The sequence below is a fragment of the Vicugna pacos genome, chromosome 16 (genome assembly GCF_048564905.1).
Source record: "Vicugna pacos chromosome 16, VicPac4, whole genome shotgun sequence".
Taxonomy (NCBI): Eukaryota; Metazoa; Chordata; class Mammalia; order Artiodactyla; family Camelidae; genus Vicugna; species Vicugna pacos.
In genome coordinates this window covers 47,202,619-47,225,084 of record NC_133002.1, presented here as the reverse complement: position 1 = coordinate 47,225,084, position 22,466 = coordinate 47,202,619, and the positions used below count along the sequence as shown (strand labels likewise).

Sequence of the window (22,466 nt, the reverse complement as noted above, 5' to 3'; positions counted from 1 at the left end):
AAGGTGAGGACATGGGAGAGGTGAGAGAGATGGCTGTGGTCAAAGGTGGCAGCTCTTGAATCATGGAAGCAGAGCCGTTTCCAGCGATAAAAGCTACAAATGTGCTCCCACGGGTGCTGCAGGAGACTGAAGAATGATGGAGTCAAAGGACACAGGAATTGAGGAGACTGGGTAATTAATTGCGAGGCGTTTAAGTTAAATGACACAAATGTTAATATTAAAAGAAGCCTAGCATAGTGGAAAAAAGCTTGGCTGGGCTCTGGAGACCTGGGTTCCACTTGCAGTTAAGGGTGCCCGCTTTGGGGAAGTCACTGCCCTTCTCTGGGGTGGAATCAGAAGACTTCTCAGGCCCCTTTCTGCTCTAGGTGGTAAGGACTTTCAGGATAACGGCAAGGGAAGGGCTGACGAAGACGATCCCTTTTGTTGGGCCGCCCCACTCCCCAGAGGCGCCCGGAACCTTTCTGCTGTGCTTTCTGCCCGGACGTGCCCGAGCGGAGGCCGGAAGTCCTTTGTCGGCGGGTTCCGGGTTTCCTGGGTTACTACGATGGCGATGAGTTTCGAGTGGCCGTGGCAGTATCGCTTCCCGCCCTTCTTTACGTGAGGCTCAGACCCTGAGAAGTCCCGCTGGGACTCCCTCTCCTCCCCCGGGCCCCGGGCCCAGCCCTGATACTTCAAGTGGGGAGGGGGAGAACGGATCTGGTCGCCGCCACTCGAAGTCCCTCACTTCTCCCCAAAACGCGCCCCCGGCAATAGCTGCCGCTCGCTCTCTCACGTCCTTTAATTCTTCCCCACACCCGCTTAACCCGGCAGGTTGCAGCCGAACGTGGACACTCGGCAGAAGCAGCTGGCCGCCTGGTGCTCGCTGGTCCTGTCCTTCTGCCGCCTGCACAAACAGTCCAGCATGACGGTGATGGAAGCTCAAGAGAGTCCGCTCTTCAACAACGTGAAGCTACAGCGTATCCTCCCTCAGGCTTCTCCGCACTTTCCCGTATGCCCATACTTCACCACCACTCCTTCACCCACAGAAGGCAGGCTCCCACCCAAACGACCTGGGAAAGAGCCAGTCTGAGAGGCTGACATCCATTTTACCCCCAACCCCAACCTAAATGCAGCACCAAACCCTCTTGTCCTTGGCAGTGATGAGTACCCAGGTGTCATTCAGTCCTTAGAATATCTGTCCTGAAGCCAAGTCTTAGGTTTTTCAACCTGAACTTTTTTGACTTTTTGAATCTTCTGTCCTCTGTATGAGACTCAAACTCCGGCATTACCTTTAGTAATTTTCTCCATCTACTCTCCTCGTCTCAGGAAGTAAGGGTCATTTGCTTTTGCTGCCTGATTCATCCCTAAAATATCTGGAGAACGGCTGAAGGAAGGAGGGTGAGAAACCATAGTACCTTTCATTCTCTAATGCTCTTCTTTCTTAATTGGTGTAGTTTCTCTTTACCTTTCTCCCCCAAATATGCAGGAAATGCCAGTCTATACCCAGTTGGGGAATTGCACATCTTTGTGCATGTGAGGGAGAAGAGTAGTTCTGGGCATGAGACTGGCTCTTAGAAGTTTTATCCCACCCAGTTCATTCTATTAATGCCATTCCCTTAACTTTAAACCAGGGAAGCTCCCTGTGGAATCAATCCAGGTTGTATTAGAGGAACTGAGGAAGAAAGGTGGGTTCAGTTCCCCAGCTTCCTTAATTTCCCTCCTAGTTGTGTTTTCCTGAGGGTAGATTAGCACAGGTCTTTTCTTTTAAGAACTTTTTTTCTCCCCTGGCTTGGGGTCCAGAGTGCTATATAGAGTAGCCCAGTTCCCTGGGTCCTTTTCCCCTCAATGGTATACAGAATTGAATTCTCTCCATCTGTACCCCAGCACCTGAAGAGAAGGAAAATGGGTGCCTTGTAGATAGTAATAGTAAAACAATTCTTGAATTTCTTTTTCTGAAAGCTGAATCTCTTCCATTCTGTTCCACTTTGTTTTTTGCTTCTTTGTCTCTTCATAGAGCATGATGCTTTCATAAGTATCCATTTTGCAGGGAACCTCGAGTGGTTGGATAAGAACAAGTCTAGCTTCCTGATCATGTGGAGGAGGCCAGAAGAATGGGGGAAACTCATCTATCAGTGGGTGAGACTATTCTGACCCAGAGACGCAAAGGAGAATGAATCTGTGCTCAGCAGATACCTGGTGTTTTCAAATCTGTGCTGAGCAAAGTGGAAGAGGGTGGAAAGGGGAAGTGTAGGTCTTCCAGGAAAGCCTTTTTCAGTGACTCAGTTTCCCTGGGAAGAACTGCAAAGAACTTCCCTTCCTTTGCCTGTAGGAGGCCAGAGGCTACGTGAGGCCATATTTGGAGAATGCAGTACTGGGAACCACGAATACTATTGTTGGCTGGAGCTTTTGGCCACAGAAGATAAATGGGGAAAGGAAGGGAAAAACAAAAACAAAAACCTGGAGCCCCTCTCCCACCACATCCTTATGGGGCTGTCCACAATATAAAAGACTTTCTGAACCAGTGTGGGTGTGGGGACAGACTCTTTCCCCCTCATTCCTGGTCACCACCAGCCCTAAACATTCCCAAGGGAGAGAGGAGGGGAAGAAGCATCAACAACCCAAATATAACAAACACATACCACCCATTCTTGAATAGGAAAACAACCAGAATGAGAGGTCACTCCTCAGACACGTGAAGGCCTGTGGTTTAGTGGTTCTGAATGTGTTTGTGTACATGTATAAATATAGCACCTGTAGGGTTTGTGGTTTTTAGGCCACTCCTCTGCCCTGGTTTGGGAATACTTTGGGGGTATTCCTGGGTCAGAGAGGTGGAGCTTACCATCTCCCAGGAAATTCCTGGTTCTTATTCAGTCCCTGTTTTCTGTGTCTATAGGTTTCCAGGAGTGGACAGAACAATTCGGTGTTTACCCTGTATGAACTGACCAATGGGGAAGACACAGAGGATGAGGGTAATGCTTTTCCCTTCCCTTCCAGTTTTGTCATCTGAATTCTCTCTAATCTTTGTTTAGTTGACATTCAGACTTCCCACTTTTCTGCCTCTGAATTCCAAATACTAAGTAATGCAAGTGTTCTTAATCTATGTCCAGGATTTTCATAAACTACCTGAATTCATATACAGAAAACCCACAAATTTTGTTTGTGGCAGTGTATGTGCATTTTTCTAGGAATAGAGTCCATATTATAAGATTTCAAAGGGCATCTGTGACCCATGAAAAGGTAAGAATTATTGATGTAGATGCCAAATGAGGAACCGGGGCAGGAGATTAAGCCTGAAATCTCATTCCTTGTTGACTCAGGCTTTCTTTCACCCTTTATTCTTATAGAGAGCTCAAGATTTGTGGGTGTCAGCTGAAGGGATTGGGCCAACACCCCCATCCCCACCCCCATCCCTTTAGAATACTTTGGTTTCTCGCCAGGCAAGGATTTGTATACTGTTTGATTTTTACATAGTGTAAATACTCTCTTAGCTCTTTCATCTCTGACTTCATATTCTGATCCCCAGGATCACCAAAAGTACCAATCTGAGCTGGGGAAAAAGGGGCACCTCCCCTTCTGCCAGACCTGGCTGCCCCAACAGAGTTTATAGCTCTTGGCTTTTCCCCCCTTTCCTGCAGGCCTCTGCTTGCTACTCCCACCATCATGCCATGACTTCAGTGCTGCAGCCTTGCCCAGCCCACCACTCAGGCCAGGCAAAGCTGGAGGCTTCCTCAGAGAGCTGGAGGCTCCCTGACTCAAGAGCTGGGCCCACGCAGGGGGTGAGGTGTGCAAGCCTGTTAGGACTTGCCTCCTGCTTCTCACATCTCCCTGCAGAATCTTGCTGTATCTCCAGCTACTCAGCTGGCCCTTGGCTCCCAGCCTTATTCCTTTTGACTAAGAGGGGGCAGATATCTATGCTAGACCTTAATGTCTCCTAGCTAGAGGTATGGCTGTACCTCTTCATTTTAAGACAGGTCCTCCCGATGGGTAGAGATGCAGGTAGGGTCAGCTTCCAGCCTTCACCTCCCTAGGCTTGATTGTTGGGGCCCCTTCTCTGTGACCCACACCAGACACTAATGGGGGTAGGGTGGGGCAGGCAGTAGTGTGGGAGCAGGTGTGGGTTGAGTCTGACAGAACAACTAGAAAGGGGGAAATAAGCATGAGCTCTCATTTCATGCTGACTCAGGCTTTCTTCCACCGCGCCCCCACCCCCACTCTTAAGGAATACTGAGGAAGGAGGAAGGGTGGGTGGCAGCTACAGCAGGATAGATGGTCTTGCAAGATCTCAGCTTCCAGCTAGACTGCTCTCCTCAGAGGCCTTGACCCCCAAGTTGCTGTGTGTCCCTGACTACCCATCTTTTCCTGTCTAGAATTCCATGGCCTGGATGAGGCAACCCTACTGCGGGCTCTGCAGGCCCTACAGCAGGAGCACAAGGCCGAGATCATCACCGTCAGCGATGGCCGCGGTGTCAAGTTCTTCTAGCAGAGACCTGTCTCCCTTTACTTCTCACCTCCCACCCTTCCAGGGCTTTCAAAAGGAAACAGACCAATTGTCCCCACAGACTGGATCTGTGACTCCACCAGACTCAAAAGGGCTCCAGTCCAGGGATGGGTTTCCCACTTACCCCACGTGTCTGGCCTGGGATGGGGTGAGGCTGAGGTGCCAGGGAGAAAAGATGTGCTTCTCCTTGCCCCACCTCCTCTCCTGTCCTAGATTGTCCCTGAGTCAGAGTCTGCAAATCTTAACACTTCACATGTGTTCACACATGTAAGTACATAGACACATGCACCTGCACAAGCTTCTGTCTCTTCTGCCTCCCACCCCCTTAGCTGCTGTTGCCTCCCTTCTCAGGCTGGTGCTGGATCCTTCCTAGGGGATGAGTGAAGCCCTGGCTGCAGGCAGCCCTCCAGGCAATATAAAGATAGGAGGCCCAGGAAGGAGCCTGGCAGTGAGAGGCGGGGCCAGACACTGATTTATGATATTAAAAAGCTCAACCCCACTGCCTGTTGCTGAAATTACTACTGGAATGGGCATGGGGAGGGTTGGAAGTGTTAACCCCTGAGTGAATCCTGGCCTAGGAGAGGGGAGAGAAGGCCTATGGCCTTTGAGAAGGTCCTCCCAGGCTGTAATGCTCCAGTGAGTCTGGTTTTACATCTGCTGGGTGGGCTGTGTGGGGGAGTGCTGATGGAACACAGCTTGGGGACAGATTGCTTTCTGTCTTTGAAATGGTGTAACTTAATGGTTCCCCTTCCCTCACCATCTCCCCATAGAAGTCCTGAACTATTATGAGGCCCCTCCCTGCATCTGTCTAGTCTGAGTTGGGTAGTTGAGGCCAAGGGGAGCTGAGGGGGAGTAAACCGGATATGGACTTCGGTTTATTGGAAACTTTGGCAAACAGAAGAGGGAGGAAGGAGAGCCCACATAGCAAAAACAGCTACTCTGGCCACGGCCAGGGCTGCGGTCGAGGTAGGGAGGTGGAGAGGATAGATGACCGGGTCCTTGGTTTTGGAGAGGGGCTTGCCTTGGGGTCCACATTACCCGATCCCTGTGCAGCCTGGAGGGACTGCAGTGTCTGAGCAAACCAGATCTTTCCATTGACCTCCACATTGTCGGCCTGGGGCCACTCCGGACGATTAGGAGTGGGTGGCGCCACCTTATCTGGGGCGTGCAGGCTGGTGGTAGCCTCCTCCTCACCACCTCCCTTTCTGGAGCCAAGGAGCCACGGTCACGTTTCATCTCCCTGCCCTAGTACCACGACCCCCCCCAAACAGGTTTGCGCACTCAATGCGGGAGGACACCCCGCCGCCCTGCACCCAGCCCCGGCCTGGGAACGAGACTGAGGGCGGGTGCTCCGGGAGGCCAGGGAGAGGAGGATCAGCGGCCGGGGGCGGGGCGGTGGCCGAGGTGAGGGTCTACGCGCGCGCGGGTCTCCACCGCGCTGGCGGCTCCGAGGGGGCGGCCTTGCGGGGTAAGGGCCGGTGCTCGGCCGGGGGCGGGGCGGGGGCGGGGCTGTAGGGCAGGCAAGCCCGGAGCTGGGGCCCCAGTAGCTCAGTCCGATCGCTGCGCACCCAGCTAGTCCGCCAGTCAGGCCGCCTCCTTTCCAGCCACCCGGCTTACCGCCCTGTGACGCCCAGCCTTTTCTCATGCTGGCACCCCCGGCTCCAGAGACCGCCGTCCCCATGTCCCAGGCGGAGGCCGACCTGGCCCTGCGGCCCCCGCCGCCTCCCGCCGCCGCGGGGCCGCCCCGCCTTGGGCCCCCTCCTCGCCGGGCTCGCCGCTTCTCCGGGAAGGCTGAGCCCCGGCCGCGCTCTTCCCGTCTCAGCCGCCGCAGCTCAGTCGACTTGGGACTGCTGAGCTCTTGGTCTCAGCCAGCCTCACCCGTTCCGGAGCCCCCTGATCCTCCAGACTCGGCTGGTTCCGGCCCCGTGAGGAGCCCACCACCTACCTCTGAAGAGCCGCCTGAGGGCACGTGGACCGGGGGAGCCCCCGCGAGGGCTGCAGATGTCGCGCGTCCGGAGCTCGCCGGCTCGGCAGGAGGCTTGGGGTCCCGGGAACCACCGAGGATCCCCGAAGCGGCGGCCCGGGAGCGGCGGCGAGAGCAGGAGGAAAAGGAGGACATGGAGACCCAGGCTGTGGCAACGTCCCCGGACGGCCGATACCTCAAGTTTGACATCGAGATTGGACGTGGCTCGTTCAAGACGGTGTATCGAGGGCTGGACACCGACACCACAGTGGAGGTGGCCTGGTGTGAGCTGCAGGTGCGGCTGGGCGCCCCCTCGGTGACACCATGGGATGGGACCCTTTGGAGGTCTTGGGATGGGAGACCCCGGGGAAAGCAGCAAGGGGGAATGTATTTTTCCAGTCAAACGTCCAGACACTTGTCCCCCGTACTGATGATTCATGGACTTGGCTGATTCCAGGCATTAGAAGGAGATCCTGAGGCAGGTGGTGTATGGTGGCTCCCCTATGGATTTAGACATTCTCACTTTATGGTCTCCATACTCAACAATGAGAAGTGGAAAGTAGAGTAGGAAATTGGGTAGGAAGCCAGTTCAGACCTGAGGAGGGGCTGGCCCCACCACTTTCCTGCAGTGGTTACCCACTGTCTCTTCCTCTCCCTTTCCTGAGTCCTGAGACCCTCAGTGTGACCCTGGTCCTCCTACTCCCTCACCCTGGATCTTTGCAGATTAGGAGGCTGGAATGACGGAGGCCAGGAGCTGAGGCAGGGTCCTCTCCACTTCCAGAAGTTTTAGGGCTGTTGTGGCAGGATGAAGCCCTCCCAGGCCCCTTCTGGAGCAGTCATACTTCTGGACTTCTCCACAGCTGGGGGAGGGGGAGACAAGGAGCTACAGAGCTGGTATGAGCCCAGTCCTGCTCCTCATCCCATTGCCTACCTGGGCTCTCCCTTCCCAGATCCAAAGGTGCTGAACTCCATGGGCTGTAGGGGTCTGTTGGTCTGAAGGACCTTCGTGCTGTGCGGGGAGAACCCAGTTAAGTCTGGGCTAGCAGCTTTGGATTCAGACTCCAGGACAGAGCCTGGGGGGAGGGTCCTCCCCTCCAGCCCTGGCACTGGTCTCATCCCTTGAGCCTGCCAGTGCCGCGCCCCAGGCTCCAGGCCAGGCAAGGAGAGGCAGCCAAAATGGGGGGGTGGGGTGGAGAAGGGAGATGGGGGGGAAGGTTGGAAGACAGCCATGGGGCAGGGGGTGGTCTCCTGGCGCCTGGTCCTGGATCTTTTCTGTCTTTTTCTTTGCTTCCCTCTGCAGCCCTCCTGCCTCCTGTCTGGATCTAGCAGTTCCTAGTTTCTGGGGCCAATGCCCTTGCCGGCCCCAATTCTCTGCCTGCCATCCGCCTGCTGCCTGCCTGCTGCCTGCCCGCTGCCAGCCCCCGGGCGTCCCCTCCCGCCTCACGGCCTGCCTGGGCGGCTACAAAGGCGCTATTGAGCTCAGGGCTCCCGGACCGGGCTGCATAAAAGCGCTTGTGTCCAGCGGGGGGTCCAGGGGGCGGCCCCAGTTCCATGGTGGGCGTGTCCTTGGAGCAGCCCAAAGGGGCGCACCGGGAATTCGGAGTCTACAAAGGACTGGCGAATGATTCCACCCATCCACCCAATTCGTTGACTCCTACCCTTGCATCTCCCCCCAGCCCCGCCTCATGTGCCCCCATCCCCCACACCGTGGGGCTCCTGGGCCTGATGTGACCATGACCCCATCTCCTACCCCACAGACTCGGAAACTGTCCCGAGCTGAGCGGCAGCGATTCTCGGAGGAGGTGGAGATGCTCAAGGGGCTGCAACACCCCAACATCGTCCGCTTCTACGACTCGTGGAAGTCGGTGCTGAGGGGCCAGGTTTGCATCGTCCTGGTCACCGAACTCATGACCTCGGGCACGCTCAAGACGTGAGCTCTGCAGCTGGTGGGAGGGCTGGTGGTGGGAGGTCCCCATAGCTTCTGCAGGAGCCCCAGTCTGCTCAAACTTTACACTCAGGTCCAAAACCGGGCTATCTCTCATCCACCCCTCCTGTGTCCCTGCCTTGGTGAAGGGCAGCATCCACCCAGCACTCCAGACAAAACTTGGGCATCTCGCCTGATGCCTTCTCTCTCTCCACTCCGTGCATCCCCCTTCCCTCATCAGTATGTCTCCAAGACTTTCCTTATAGTTATCTCCTTATCCGGCTTTCACTGCTCCCTCCATCCACCACCCCCTCCCTGGTCTGGAACACTGCAGCTGCCCTGTAAAGAACCTTCTCCCACTCTGCCTCTCTCTCTTCAAGCTTTCCTACCTTCCTGCGGCCTGCGGGAATCTGACCTTATCACTCCTCTCCTTAAAAACCCCTTCAAGTTTTCCCACCGCTCTCGGGATAAAGTCCACACTCTCTAAGGACTGCTCACAAAGTCCTTACGAATGTAGTAGTCCCCAGCCTACATTCCAGACGAATCGAATTCCCAGCACCTCCTCTCACCCGATCCTGTCCCTTGCTGTCTCCGTGTCTTTGAGCACGGGTGTCCCTTCTGCCTGGAGAGACTCCATCCCTTCCTCGTTTCACCCCTGAACTCCTACTCATCCTTCAAGGCGCAAGATAAATTTATTTCCTCTGTGAAGCCCTCCCCCACGCCGGGGGCAGTTAATCGTCCCTTCCGGCGCCTCCACAGCACCTAGAAGGCGGCCCTATCTGAATTTACCGCTCGGCCCCCGTTTTGTAACTTCCTGTCTACCTACTACACCCCTTGACTGAGTTTCTGCCTGGAGCCCGACACGGATCTAGGCCACGAGGTGCTGGGCGAAGATGCGTAGGCGGGGAGTGGGCGAGCCACCGGGGACTTACCAGTGGGGGGCTCCCTCCTTGGCCTATATGTGCCCCACCCCAACACTCTAGATGTGTGCCCTCCGCCAGATACCTGAGGCGGTTCCGCGAGATGAAGCCGCGAGTCCTTCAGCGCTGGAGCCGCCAAATCCTTCGGGGGCTCCATTTCCTACACTCTCGGGTACCTCCCATCCTGCACCGGGATCTCAAGTGCGACAACGTCTTTATCACGGGCCCTACCGGCTCCGTTAAGATCGGGGACCTGGGCCTGGCCACACTCAAGCGCGCCTCCTTTGCCAAGAGCGTCATCGGTGCGTCCCTCCAAGAGGGTCCTTGCCATTCCTACCTTCCCCACGTCAGGAGAGAGCCTGGGGGCCCCTCTCCCCAGCTTCGAGATCCACCGAGTTAGAAGACCACGGGGAAGATGGGAAGACCAATGGCATTCCCTCTTCCCCGCACCCACCACACACACAGACACACATAAAACGCGAAAGGATCTGACACTTGCATTTCAGAACTTGCGGGGTTGCCCCGGGGCTGCCTAGCCGGTGGGACACTCAAGGGGAGGGACGGAGCCAGAAGAGAGTCTCTGCAGCCTGACGCCTGCTGTGGATCCCACAGGGACTCCGGAGTTCATGGCTCCAGAGATGTACGAGGAAAAGTACGATGAGGCCGTGGACGTGTACGCGTTTGGCATGTGTATGCTGGAGATGGCGACCTCTGAGTACCCTTACTCCGAGTGCCAGAATGCTGCACAAATCTACCGCAAGGTCACTTCGGTGAGAGCGGGCAGGGAGGAGAGGGAATTACAGGTCCCCTTCCAGGTTCCTGCCCCAGCCACCCCGCTATAAATGAAAACAGGCTAGACATAAAGATGCCCTCGTGAGCACTGAAGGATATTGGATGAACATGCAGCCCCTCTAGTACAAGCTATTTAGAATAATGACGTGTGTAGCGCTCCCTAGAGTTTACAAACGATTTCACATCCAATCTCATCGAATCCTTCCAGCTGCCCCGCGGGGTGAGCATGGCAAATGTTCTACACTGCGTTTTACAAATGAGAAAACTGGCTCAGCAGGAGACTTGTTCAAGGTCACGCTGTCGATACGTGGGGGGCCTGGGATTTGAAATCAAATCTAGTAGCAATCGCGGTGCTTTTGCGACTGCTGCCGGGCTGCCTCGGGCGGGGGTGGGGGTGGGGGCTGGTGTCCCCCATAGAGCAGGAGGCCTCATGCAACCCTATTCCCCAGGGTACAAAGCCGAACAGCTTCTACAAGGTGAAGATGCCCGAGGTGAAGGAGATCATTGAAGGCTGCATCCGCACGGATAAGAACGAGAGGTGGGTTGAGCGGGCAGGATGGTGGTGGTTTAGGGGAGGGCCGGGCGGTGGTGGGGCTCAGCTCACTGTGGCGCCGTCCTCAGGTTCACCATCCAGGACCTTCTGGCTCATGCCTTCTTCCGCGAGGAGCGCGGCGTTCACGTGGAGCTGGCGGAGGAGGACGACGGAGAGAAGCCCGACCTCAAGCTCTGGCTGCGCATGGAGGACGCGCGGCGAGGGGGGCGTCCACGGGACAACCAGGCCATCGAGTTCCTGTTCCAACTGGGCCGGGATGCGGCCGAGGAGGTTGCGCAGGAGATGGTGAGCCGAGGACAGAGTGCCCTTCGGCTGGGCATGTGAGGGGTGTGTGGGTGTCGACCGGAGAGGCCAGCGCCGCGAGGGTGGGGTGCCTGGGTGGTGGGAGGGGGGCCCAACCCGACCCACTCGCAGCCCTCCTGCAAGTGTCTCCCTGCCACTCCCGCCTTAACGCACCCGCACGCACACCCAGTGTTCTCCAAGGTTGAAGATTTCCTTTTCTAGAATGCTGATCCGATTTTTCTGAAATCCCCTTCTCTCCGGCTTACCTATTTTCCCCTTTTTCATCCCCCTCCCTGCCTCTTTTCTTTTTCTTGGTCTTCCTTAACGCTCAGAACCATCCATTTCAGGAAGCTGATCCCCTCTAGAGTCAAAATTAAATGCTTCTTTCCATTTCAGCAGGTCCTCTGTTAACAGGACCTGTCACCATCTGTCTTGTTTTATACCAGGATACAGTCTTGACTGTCTTCTCTTCTAGACTGTAAAATCCTTTAGGGCAGAGACTGTGTGCATTGATTTTTCTACCCCTGACAGTGCTGAGTGCATCGTGGGAGCTCATTAATCACCCACATCTGTACATAGCTTAGAGCCCTTTCAGATGCATTTGATGGTTTTACCTACCCTGCATGCGTGATTTTATCCCAATTTATTGATGAGGAAATGAAAGCTCAGAGAGGATGAGTATCTTGTACAAACAAACTCCCAAGCAAGTAAGCAGCAGAACTGACTTGGGTTGTTCAGATTTTATGTCAGATCATCGTACCCCACCTCCTTTACATGCCCAGCAAAGTGTGTTATTGGAATGAATAAGGAGATGATGAACAGCAGCTGGTGGACCAGGACAGGCATATATGGGAGGTAGAAGGTGCAGTCAGGGCTGGTTTAGGAAGGCCTGAGGTGGGAAGAGAAAGGATATGGAATTCTTGATTTAAAAAATGGCAGTTGAAAGGGTGGGAATCATCTGTTGGTGGATCTGGGTCAAGACCCTGAGAATGTGTTTGAAATGTGGCATAAGAGCTTCCATAGAGCATAGCTCAAACCTGACCTGAGATCAGATTCATTACATACAGGAGTTCTTGACCTTGACACCACTGACATCTTTGTTTGGGGGGACTGTGCTGTGCATTGTAGGATTTAAGAATCCCAGACTTCTATTCTCTAGACCCCAGTAGTACTTACCTCTCAGTTGTGACGGCTAAAAATGTTTCCAGATATCCCCAAATGTCCCCTCCACCCCCAAGAGCAATCTACTTACTGTATAACCGAGAACTGGTCACTTACTTTACTTATGTCTAAAATGGGGCTGATAAGACCTACCTCAGAAGGTTGCTGGGAGGATTTAATGATGATAATGTAAAGTGTTGCCAATTAATGGACACAGTGGGTAATCAATAAATGTTGGTTCCTTTTCTCCCATATCCTGAAGGCCCTGAGAAGATATCCTGATGGGTCTTTGTTGGGAAGAAATCTCAGCTCAAACTGTTTTTCTCAACCTCTCAACTCCAGGTGGCCCTGGGCTTAGTGTGTGAAGCTGATTACCAGCCAGTGGCCCGTGCAGTGCGTGAACGTGTTGCTGCCATCCAGCGAAAGCGTGAGAAGCTGCGCAAAGCTAAGGAGTTGGAGGCCCTCCCCCCAGTGCCAGGACCCCCACCAGCAGCTGTCCCCATGACTCCTGGTCCCTCTAGTGTCTTCCCCCCTGAGCCTGAGGAGCCAGAGGCAGACCAGCACCAGCCCTTCCTCTTCCGCCATGCCAGCTACTCATCTACCACCTGTAAGTCAACTCTGACCTCAAGGACCCAGGTCTCAGAACCCTTGGCCTCTGCCCTCTACCCAGAAGTTCAACCTGCCTTCTCACTAACCCTGCCTTTCACATCTAGCCATGACTTCTAGGAAATAACTCTCCCACAGCTCCAGGACCCTTCTTGCTCGGGCAGCTTCTCTCCTCTGCCACCAAACCCCCTCATTTCCCCTTTTTTGATCTCTCCCTCCCCAACCAGCGGATTGCGAGACTGATGGCTACCTCAGCTCCTCCGGCTTCCTGGATGCCTCAGACCCTGCCCTTCAGCCCCCCAGGGGGGTGCCATCCAGCCCTGCTGAGTCCCATCTCTGCTTGTCTTCGGTGAGAGGGGGTCACATGGGGGGGCTTCCAGCCATTACAAGCCTATGACCCATCTCCCTTTCTGTAAAACCCAACCAACCCCACAACCTGGCCCTATGTCCTTGGGAATCTACTGCTCTTGTCCTCATCTCCATTAATTCCCATTGCCTTGTACCCCAGCACCCTTGACACCATCTCCCTGCATCCCAGTTACCTTCCCTTGACCTTGTGAACCCATATCCTATTTCAGGCTTTTTCCCTGTCCATTCCATGTTCTGGTCCTGGAAATGACTTTTCCCCTGGAGACAGGTAAGTTCTGATATGATTTGGGGTGTTAGTGTGAGGCATATGGAGCTCTGGGGTCCCAGTGTCCACTCTGACACTCCTATATCCTTTCCCTTTTTCAGCTATGCCTCAGATGCAGCATCAGGCCTTAGTGATGTGGGAGAAGGGATGGGACGGATGAGGAGACTCCCAGGGAGAAATCTCCGGCGCAGACCCCGATCCCGGCTTCGGGTCACTAGTGTAAGAAAGGGGCAAGAGTTGGGGAATAACCTACAGGGCCTGGAGGGAACTGTCTAGGGGATGGGGAGGTCAGCCAGAGAAAGTGAGAACCAGTGTGTTACTAGTACCCAAGAGGCAGCCAGTCATGTTTTTATTACTAGACTTTGGGAGCAGAACCTGCTTCTCTTCAGTTCCAATCTGGCCACTGTCACTTGGTTAGAGTGGAGTTAGGACATGTGATGAAGACAGAGAGCTTGACCTCCTCCCCTCTGCTGACTTTGACCCTGAAGGTCTCAGACCAGAATGACAGAGTGGTTGAGTGCCAGCTACAGACGCACAACAGCAAGATGGTGACCTTCCGATTTGATCTGGATGGGGACAGCCCGGAAGAGATTGCAGCTGCCATGGTGAGGGGGAGAGAGACGAAGATGGAGACTTTGGGTCTGGGACAAGAGTCTCCCTCCTGATGTCCCCTGGTGCTGAACTCCCACCCCCATTCAATAGCAAGGGTTTTAAAGCTGGTTGGCATGCAGCACAGTGACACTGAAGACATCTTAACCCTTGTTTGGGGGCAGATTTCTGTTTTTTTCAGTGAGATTTGGATCCTTAGCTGGAGAAATTTGAGACTAACGTAGGGCATATACAAATGCTACAGTGAAGGCATGCTAGACATGTGATTCTGTAAGTAAAGGATGGGCTGGGGGCAGCAGGGGGAAGAGGTAGGATTTATGCAAGGTCTTGACAGATGGCTAAGAATGGCAGTGGAAAGGGCATGTCTAGAGGAGGTACAACAGAGCAAAGGCATGGAAATAGGGAGTGACTTGAAATACGGGGCTGGGAGGGCTACATGAGGAGAACTTCATCACTGGAATTAAGGGTTCCTATAGGACAGCTGTGGAAGTGAGGTTGGGCATATAGGTGGGCCTAGATCATAGACAGTCTTAAGGGGTAGAGTGTAACATGGTGAGAATAGGTTTTAAGACAGTTCTGCTGTGGGAAGTGGGAGAGGGTTGGGGGTTGGGGATCCAGTTGGCAGGTGGACACAAGAAGCCAGATGTGGTCCGAGGAGAGAATGGATTATGGGGAAGAGAGGAAGAAAAGGGGTGATTCTGAGGGCTATTTGGGGAAAATAAATTACTCTATAATCCAGTAGTTCATTGACCTATTACAATGTACATAGTGATGCTTAATAAACATTTGCTGAGTGGATATGATCAGGAGTGAGGGAGAGGGAATATCAAAGCCAACTTGTAGCTTGGAGGAACTAATGGGAATAGGCCATCAAAGGAGAGAGGAAGTTAGCAAATGAAAGTAGGGATTTTTTTTTTCAGGGATCATGATGAGCTTGAATGACAGAGGGGCAGGTAATATAAGATCTTTCAGAGGGGCAGGATGTTGGTCAGGCACGGCTAGAGAGAGCGGTGGATCTGGGAGTCTCAGCAGAGCTGAGCATGAGAGGAGATGGCCCTGCACAGCCAGAGGCATAGAGGTGTGTCTTAGTGTTTACCTCCAGTTCTGGAATGGAGGGGCGGGGATGGGTCCTTCAAGGACAGAGATGGAGCCCAAGAGAGGTAAGAGGAGCTCCTGGAGATGTTAGTAAAAACTGAGTAAGGAGATTGTTTCAAGGAAGTGGCAGAGGGTGAAGCCTGAGGCAAGACCACACTGGCTTTTGTCAGGAGGAGGTCTTTGTGGGGGACCAGTTTCAGTGGAGTTGGGGCGGTGGATGCCAGCCTCTGGGGTGAAGGAGGGAAGGGAATGGGAGAAACGTCAGACTTGAGGAACTCTTCTCTAAAGCTCCTCCTCTGTCATGTCATTCAGCTTGTATCTGGGACAAAGACAAGACATCACTTGGCATGCAGGCTTATCCTCTTCTGTCAAGCCACTCAACCCTTCAAGAATCTTTCCTCCAGCCACACTAGTTTCTGAATGGTTCTCTGAAGAGGCTTGGGTGCCTTTCAGCTTCTGCCTCCATCTCCTCAGGGGTCTCTCGCCCTGGAGCTTTCTCTGCTGGGCTTTCAAGCCCCACTTAGATCCCACCCTGCCCCCTGAACCCAGGGTCCATTGCCCTCTTTCCTCTCCTCACCAGTCCACCCTCCACTCCTCTACTTAGATCTGCTCTTGTCACTTTGGGCCCCCAAATCTTTCGCGGCTACCTGTGGTTACAGAGTAAGATCCAGATTCTGGAGCTTGGCCTTTAAAATTCCCAGCACTGTCAGCTATACTCCAGGCTTCACTGTCTTGTGACGGCACCACACCCTTTTCTGCTTCAGAACAGCGTGGAACAGAGGAAAGGGCAGGTGTTCATGTGAGACCTGAGTTCCAAGCTTCAGCTCTGTTATTTATTTATTAATTTGGCAAACTTGGGGAAGTTTCTTAACCTCTCTAAACCTCATCGGTAAAATTAAGGCGGTAATACTTATTTACAAAGAAGTTCTGATGTAATATGTAATTTATGAGAGGTGATACAGTGTGTCTGAGAAGTGAAATGATGAGGTAAGTATGGGAAGTGTCCACACATGGTAGGTCCTCCATAAAGGGTTGCATTTCTTACTCATCCTTCAAAGCTCAGCTCTGGGGCCATGCCAGCTTTTCCCGGTCCCCTGAGGTGGTATGAATAGCTTTTTCCTTGGAACAGCATTTTCAAAGACATATAACATAAAAAGTACCATCTTAACCATTTTTAAGTGTATATAGTTCAGTTCATACACTTAACATATTTATACTGTTGAGCAGCAGATCTCTAGAACCTTTTTATCTTGCAAATCTGAACCTTTATACACATTAAATGGCAGCTCTTCCCTTCCCCCTCCTGGAGTAGCATTTTTATCTCAATCATAAATGCCTTACCTACCATGGGCTGACTGGCAGTCTATTGAGTTATGTACACGTGTCTCTTCCACTAGATTTTCGGCGTCTTCAGGACCAGGACCTTGTTTCATGCTTGCCTGTATTCCTCACAGAACCTCACACAATGCCTGGCACATAGCATGTGCTCAATAAGTGTTCGTGGAATTGAATGTGACGTTTATCATTTATTGCCTTATTTCTACTTTGTGGGGCTGTGTGTTTATATGGATCCACGTGGTGTATTTTATAAACCCTGTCAGTGCAGGAATTGTGTCAAGAAGCGTGTGAGGCGACCGTGGAAAGAACTCAGGCTTTGGCTTTAGACAGATCTGGGTGCAAATCCTGCAGTCTTAGGCAGACTGAACTTAACCTCGTTGAACATTGGCTATCTTACCTGTAAAGTGGGGGTGTTTGGATGGACCTGGAGATTGTCATACTAAGTGAAGTAAACCAGAAAGAGAAAGAAGAATACTGTATGATATCATTTATATGTGGAATCTTAAAAAATGACACAAATGAACTTATTTACAAAACAGAAAGAGTCACAGACATGGAAAACAAATTTAAGGTTACCGGGGGTAAGAGGATGGGGAGGGATAAATTGGGGAGTTCAGGATTTGCAGATACTAACTATTATATATAAAATAGATAAACAACAAGGTCCTACTGTATAGCACAGGGAACTATATTCAATACATTGTAATAACCTATAATGAAAAAGAATATGAAAAGGAATATATATATGTATAACTGAATCACTATGCTATATCAGAAATTAACACAATATTGTAAATTGCCTATATTTCAATTAAAATAAAATAAAATGGAAGTGTTACTATAGACCCCAGAAAGCTGGTTGCTGGTGTTAAATGTGGTAAGAATGTAAAGATCTGGTATATACACGCATGCTGTAATTATTAGCCCCTTTCCTCAAAGCTGTGTTTCTCCTTACACCACACAGTGCCGGGCACACAAGAGGTACTTATAAGAGTAGTTGTTTCAAGTTGGAGGTGAGCAGAAGTAGTGAGATAAAGGGTTGGGTTTTTAAAGATTGGGGCAGGGAGAGAGGGATGAGTGAAACAACTGAGCCCTCCCTCCCCTTCCCACTGACTCTCGCCAGGTGTATAACGAGTTCATTCTGCCCTCGGAGCGAGCTGGATTCTTGAGCCGGATTCGGGAGATTATCCAGCGAGTGGAGACTCTGTTGAAGAGAGATACTGGCCCTGTGGAGGCTGCTGAAGACCCCCTGAGCCCCCAGGTCAGACCCCTCTGGGCACCTCCAGGGGGAAGAGGCTCTGCTCCAGGCTTCATTACTCTGCCGTCACCAGTCCCCTTGGGTCTAACTTGTCTTCATCTCTGGGACCCCAAAATAATGGCTCTTCCCCTATTTGATAATCTGATAAAAGCCATGGACTCTCGCTCCAGAAATATATATTCAATGCATACTTCTCTTTTAACTCATTATTTTGAAATAATTTCAGACTTACAGAGAGAAGTTGCAAGAATTGTGCAGAGAACTCCTAGATGCCCTGCCTAGATTTGCCAGTTGTGTTTTCCACATTAGCTTTACCACTCTCTCTTCCTCTCTCCCCCACTTATGTGTGTGCGCACGGATTACTTTTTTTCCCCTGGGAACCATTTATGTAAATTGCAGGTGACATACCCCTTTACCACTAATGATTTCAGCAAATACACTTTTGAATTCCCAAAACTCATCTGTGGTGTCCTAGAGGTTCATGAGTCCTAGCTTAAGAACCCCAGTCTGAAACCTTCCATCTAAGACTCAGCTCTTCCCACTGTGACTGTGGCCCCTGTCTCTCTCTCAGGAGGAGCCATCACCATTGCCTGCCCTCCCGGGCTCCCTCCCAGACCCATCCAGTGGTATGTACTGAGTTCTGTCCCTGCTCATCCCAACTCCTGGGGTTGCTCCTGGGAAGGGTATAGGGAATGCAGGACTGGAATCTCAATATCCCCTCCCTCCCAGCAGAGCTCCAGAGCAGCACCTCCCTGGAGCAGAGGAGCTGGGCAGCCTTCTCCACCTCCCCATCTTCTCCTGGAACCCCCTCGTCTCCTGGAAACCCCTTTTCCCCTGGAACCCCTGTCTTCCCAAGTCCCATCTTCCCCATCACTTCTCCCCCATGTCATCCTAGCCCTTCCTCTTTCTCCCCAGTTTCTCCCGTCTCCTCAAGTCTCTCTCTACAGCCCCCCAGCTCTCCACTTGCATTCTCCCCCAGTGCATCCCAGTGTCCAATCCCATCCTCTCAGTTTCCACAGAGTTCTCTCCTCCCCAGTTGTTCCCAGGTCACTCCTATTCCTCCTACCTTTCCTCCCTGCCCCTCAGCTCCTCCCCTCCCCTCCAGCACAGCAGCCCCTCTCCTCTCTCTGGCTAGTGCCTTCTCACTGGCTGTAATGACTGTGGCCCAGTCCCTGCTGTCCCCCTCCCCTGGGCTCCTTTCTCAGTCTCCTCCAGCTCCTCCTGGTCCCCTACCTAGCCTGCCTCCTCCGACTCCCCTTGCTCCTTGTGGCCAGGAGAGGCCTTCACCTCTGACAGCTGAGATGGAGAGTGAGGTGAGTAGCAAACCAAGAGGGATGATTAGAGGGGCTCCACTCTGGATTATTTATTTACTCATGAACCCACGTTTTGTAGGCCTCCCCAAATGCTGGTCGGCCACTTCTGGGTGAAGCCAGACTGGCGCCCATCTCTGAAGGTGAGGCCTCTGACCACTGACGTTCCCCTGCCCATTATCCAGTCACTTTATATCCTGCCTCTGATTTCCCTCCCTTCTTCCATGACTCCCCACTTGTCTTGCTACAGAGGGAAAGCCCCAGCTTGTTGGGCGCTTCCAAGTGACTTCATCCAAGGAACCAGCTGAGCCTCTTCCCCCGCAACCAACATCCCCACCTCTCTGTGGTTCCCCGAAGCCTTCAACCCCTCACCTGACCTCGGAGAGCTCAGACACAGAGGATAGTGCTGGAGGCGGGCCAGAGGCCAGAGAGGATCTGGCTGAAAGTGACCGTGCAACCGAAGGCCTAGGGGCTGGAGCTGAAGAGGAAGGGGACAATGGGAAGGAATCCCGAGTAGGGGGCAGCCCTCCACCCCTGAGCCATCCCAGCCCAGTGTGGATGAACTACTCCTACAGCAGCCTGTGTCTGAGCAGTGAGGAATCAGAGAGCAGTGGGGACGATGAGGAATTCTGGGCTGAGCTGCAGAGTCTTCGGCAGAAGTGAGTCTGAGGAGGATGGAGGTCAGGAGGTGGGCCTGGGAGAGCCAAGTGTGTGGCAAGCCCTCTCATGCTCCTGATGTGTCCTCAGGCACTTGTCAGAGGTGGAGGCACTACAGACACTACAGAAACAGGAAATTGAGGACTTGTACTGCCGGCTGGGGAAGCAGCCCCCGCCCGGTATCGTGGCCCCCGCTGCTATGCTGTCCAGCCGCCAGCGCCGCCTCTCCAAGGGCAGCTTCCCCACCTCCCGCCGCAACAGCCTGCAGCGCTCTGAGCCCCTGGGCCCTGGTGAGACAGCAGTCGCCCAGCTCCCATCTTTCCAGAGTGCCCTCCCTAGTGATGTGGCTTTTTTCCAGGCCCTGGGGGTCTGCCCCTTGGTTTGGGGGGATTAGCCCCCGCTCCCCACAGCCCCTTCCTTCAATCAGTGCTCTCCCTCCCCATCCTGCACCCAGGCATCATGCGAAGGAACTCCCTGAGTGGCAGCAGCACCGGCTCCCAGGAGCAGCGGGCAAGCAAGGGGGTGACATTCGCCGGGGATGTTGGCAGGATGGTGAGGGCGGGCCCAAGGGAGGGAGAGCCCAGGGAATGGTAACTGGCTGCAGCTACACCCTCCTCCCACCCTGGAGGTTTCTTCAGTGCTTTTTCGTCTCTCTCCAGTGAATTCCGAACAGAAGCCATGTGTCTCACCCACACCAGGGCCCACCATGGAGACTGTGCTCTCAGAATCTGCTGATCAACACAACTCTGCAAGGAAGACCTCAGCACTGAGGGAGTAGGAGGCCTATGGGGCATGGAGAGTGCTGCTCCATTGTAGGGAAGAGCCAAACATGTGGAAACTGTTTGCTGTGTGTAACAAGTGTAAATTCTGCAGCCTACCATCCTCACCCCTGCCAACTCCCCAGCCGAGAGTCAACCACTAAGCAATCCCACCCGAGCCCAGATGCTTCTAGAGGACACACTCCCAGCTGGGCAGGAGGAAGGAGTGTTCTCACACCAGAATTAGTAGCAGTCAATAAAAATGCCAGAACCTTGAACCCAGTGAATTTGTATGTCGGGCCTCAGGAACTGGGAGCAAAGCCTTGTGGGTGAGTCAGGGGAGGATTTAGAAGGGACTCTCCCCTCTTACAATGGAAGGCAGGGGTGGAACCCAGCCTTCTGGCTTTCTGCCAGCAGTTCAAGAGGAAACTGCAAGATCAGTGACCCACCTGGCCCCACCTCACACGTCCACAAGCAGGCCCCAGTAGAAGTTAAAGGAATGAAAGCTGCTTGCCCCTCATCCCTCACCTACCTCTCTCTCAAGACAGGAAAAGGCAGTGAAGTTGGAGTAGTGCATTCTTGAGGGTAGACAAGAGTGACCTTCCTTCCCCCAAGACCTGGTTCAGTCTCAAACAGCCGTGACCCACCATGATCTCTCCCTTAAATCAGGTGGAAAGATTGCACGGAAAAAGTAATTCTAGTTAAACATTTACAGCTCCCTGGGGCAATGCCACAGCTGCAGCTACTGCCTGTGGAGCTTTCCAGCATGAAGTGTCAGCCCAACACACTCAATGAACTCCAAGAGAGATGACTCAGTTTATTATTCTCAACCTGACCCCATCTTCCCCACTTTAGGCTCCAACCCTGCACAGAGCTGCCACACCCACCCCCATAACAGCCCACCTCTTTTTCTCCACCCTCCCAGCCAGCCCCTGGGAAGAGAAGGGGATAAACCACAAAGTCAGAAAGCTTGCGAAAGGCCAAGGTCAGATACCTCAAACAAGGAAACAAACTACAAGGAGTCAGTGGCTGCATACTGTGAATGCACACACAGTGAGTGCGAGGTGGGCATGTTCCCTTGACAATAGACAAATGCACAACCCCCTGGCTACTTGGGCCTGGCTACATTGTCCAAGGTTAGTAAGAAGGCCAGCAATGCTGTGTGCAGGCCTCAGTTTTTACAGGGTCATGGGGCACCATCCATCAGGTGAAGAGGCTCCAGCAGGTTGGAGATGCGCAATGCCCATCTGGATCAGTGTCCTGATGCCCTTTCCAGAGCTCGGGCTCGAGCAGCTTTGGCCTCATCCTCCAGCTCATCTAGAAAACGCTCCTGGGACACCGAGTAGAAGGTGTAACCATCTGGGGAGGTGGGTTCAGGAAACCATGTGGAATACACACATTCCCTTTTCCCAGACTTGCTTAACCACCCTTGTTGATCGCTTATCCTCAGTGATTCCATCTTCTGCCCTCTGCTGTTCTGATTCCGTTATCATTAATACATTATATTAAAAGAGCACCTTTAAGGGGGGAGGATGTACAGCTCAGTGGTAGAGTGCACGCTTAGCATGCACGAGGTCCTAGGTTCAATTCCCAGTACCTCTATCAAAAATAAATAAACAAACCTAGTTACCTTCCCACCCCAAAGAAATGTAAAAAAAAAATTTTTAAGAGCACCTTTAAAATGACAAAGTAAGATACTCTAAAGTCTTGGCTCAGCGTTAGAAGTAGCCAAGACTTTCACAGCTCCGGCTCTTTCTACCACCCCCGCACTGCACTCCTACACGCCTCTGCTCCCCTCCCCCTGCCCCCATATGCTGTCTCCCTGAGTCTATAGTCCAGACGGATACAAATTGCTAACACCACGGCCCCAATGCCTAGGCCGGTCAAGAGGTTCCGGGTTCGCCGCTGCGGCAGCGTCTTCTGCCACTGGGCGAGCTGCACCTGCCGCATAAATTGCAGTTGCGCTGGAGTCAGCTTCTCCCGAGTCGGGTCGATGCGCTGAGCCATGGGGGCCTTTCCACTCTTAGCATCTAGAGAGTCTCCAGCTCCCGGCGCCGCCATGTTACCGCTCCGCTCTTCGCAGCTCCCAAGGCGCGGGGCTTAGTGGGAATAGAAGTCCTTGGCTGACG

General features: G+C 53.1%; 3 protein-coding genes across 6 annotated transcripts; 2 read left to right on the top strand and 1 right to left on the bottom strand.

The window, feature by feature from the left end:
* Positions 1–447: 447 nt before the first annotated feature.
* On the top strand, positions 448–4,976 carry VPS25 (vacuolar protein sorting 25 homolog). The gene is made up of 6 exons (XM_006199210.4): positions 448–597; positions 811–956; positions 1,611–1,664; positions 2,027–2,115; positions 2,873–2,948; positions 4,347–4,976. The coding sequence occupies exons 1-6, from the start codon at positions 545–547 to the stop codon at positions 4,457–4,459; spliced, it is 531 nt and encodes a 176-aa protein (XP_006199272.1). The 5' UTR covers positions 448–544; the 3' UTR covers positions 4,460–4,976.
* Positions 4,977–5,971: 995 nt separating this feature from the next.
* Positions 5,972–20,615, top strand: WNK4 (WNK lysine deficient protein kinase 4). 4 transcript variants are annotated; one of them, XM_006199209.3, is made up of 19 exons: positions 5,973–6,735; positions 8,198–8,370; positions 9,366–9,586; positions 9,897–10,054; positions 10,526–10,614; positions 10,698–10,914; positions 12,415–12,679; positions 12,906–13,027; positions 13,257–13,315; positions 13,414–13,531; positions 13,801–13,917; positions 17,478–17,615; positions 18,184–18,238; positions 18,342–18,925; positions 19,005–19,065; positions 19,173–19,581; positions 19,670–19,869; positions 20,034–20,131; positions 20,239–20,615. In XM_006199209.3, exons 1-19 carry the CDS (start codon positions 6,121–6,123, stop codon positions 20,239–20,241), a joined length of 3,702 nt encoding a protein of 1,233 aa, XP_006199271.2. In that variant the 5' UTR covers positions 5,973–6,120; the 3' UTR covers positions 20,242–20,615. The 4 variants fall into 4 exon arrangements, with proteins under 4 accessions (XP_015090639.3, XP_072795386.1, XP_006199271.2 ...); XM_015235153.3 differs by lacking the exon at positions 20,034–20,131 and having other exon boundaries at positions 5,972–6,735; positions 18,345–18,925; XM_072939285.1 differs by lacking the exon at positions 20,034–20,131 and having other exon boundaries at positions 5,972–6,735.
* A 514-nt stretch (positions 20,616–21,129) lies between these two features.
* COA3 (cytochrome c oxidase assembly factor 3) lies at positions 21,130–22,442 on the bottom strand. The gene is made up of 2 exons (XM_006199208.4): positions 22,185–22,442; positions 21,130–21,696 (listed from the first exon to the last, which is right to left on the bottom strand). Exons 1-2 carry the CDS (start codon positions 22,396–22,398, stop codon positions 21,590–21,592), a joined length of 321 nt encoding a protein of 106 aa, XP_006199270.1. The 5' UTR covers positions 22,399–22,442; the 3' UTR covers positions 21,130–21,589.
* Positions 22,443–22,466: the final 24 nt, after the last annotated feature.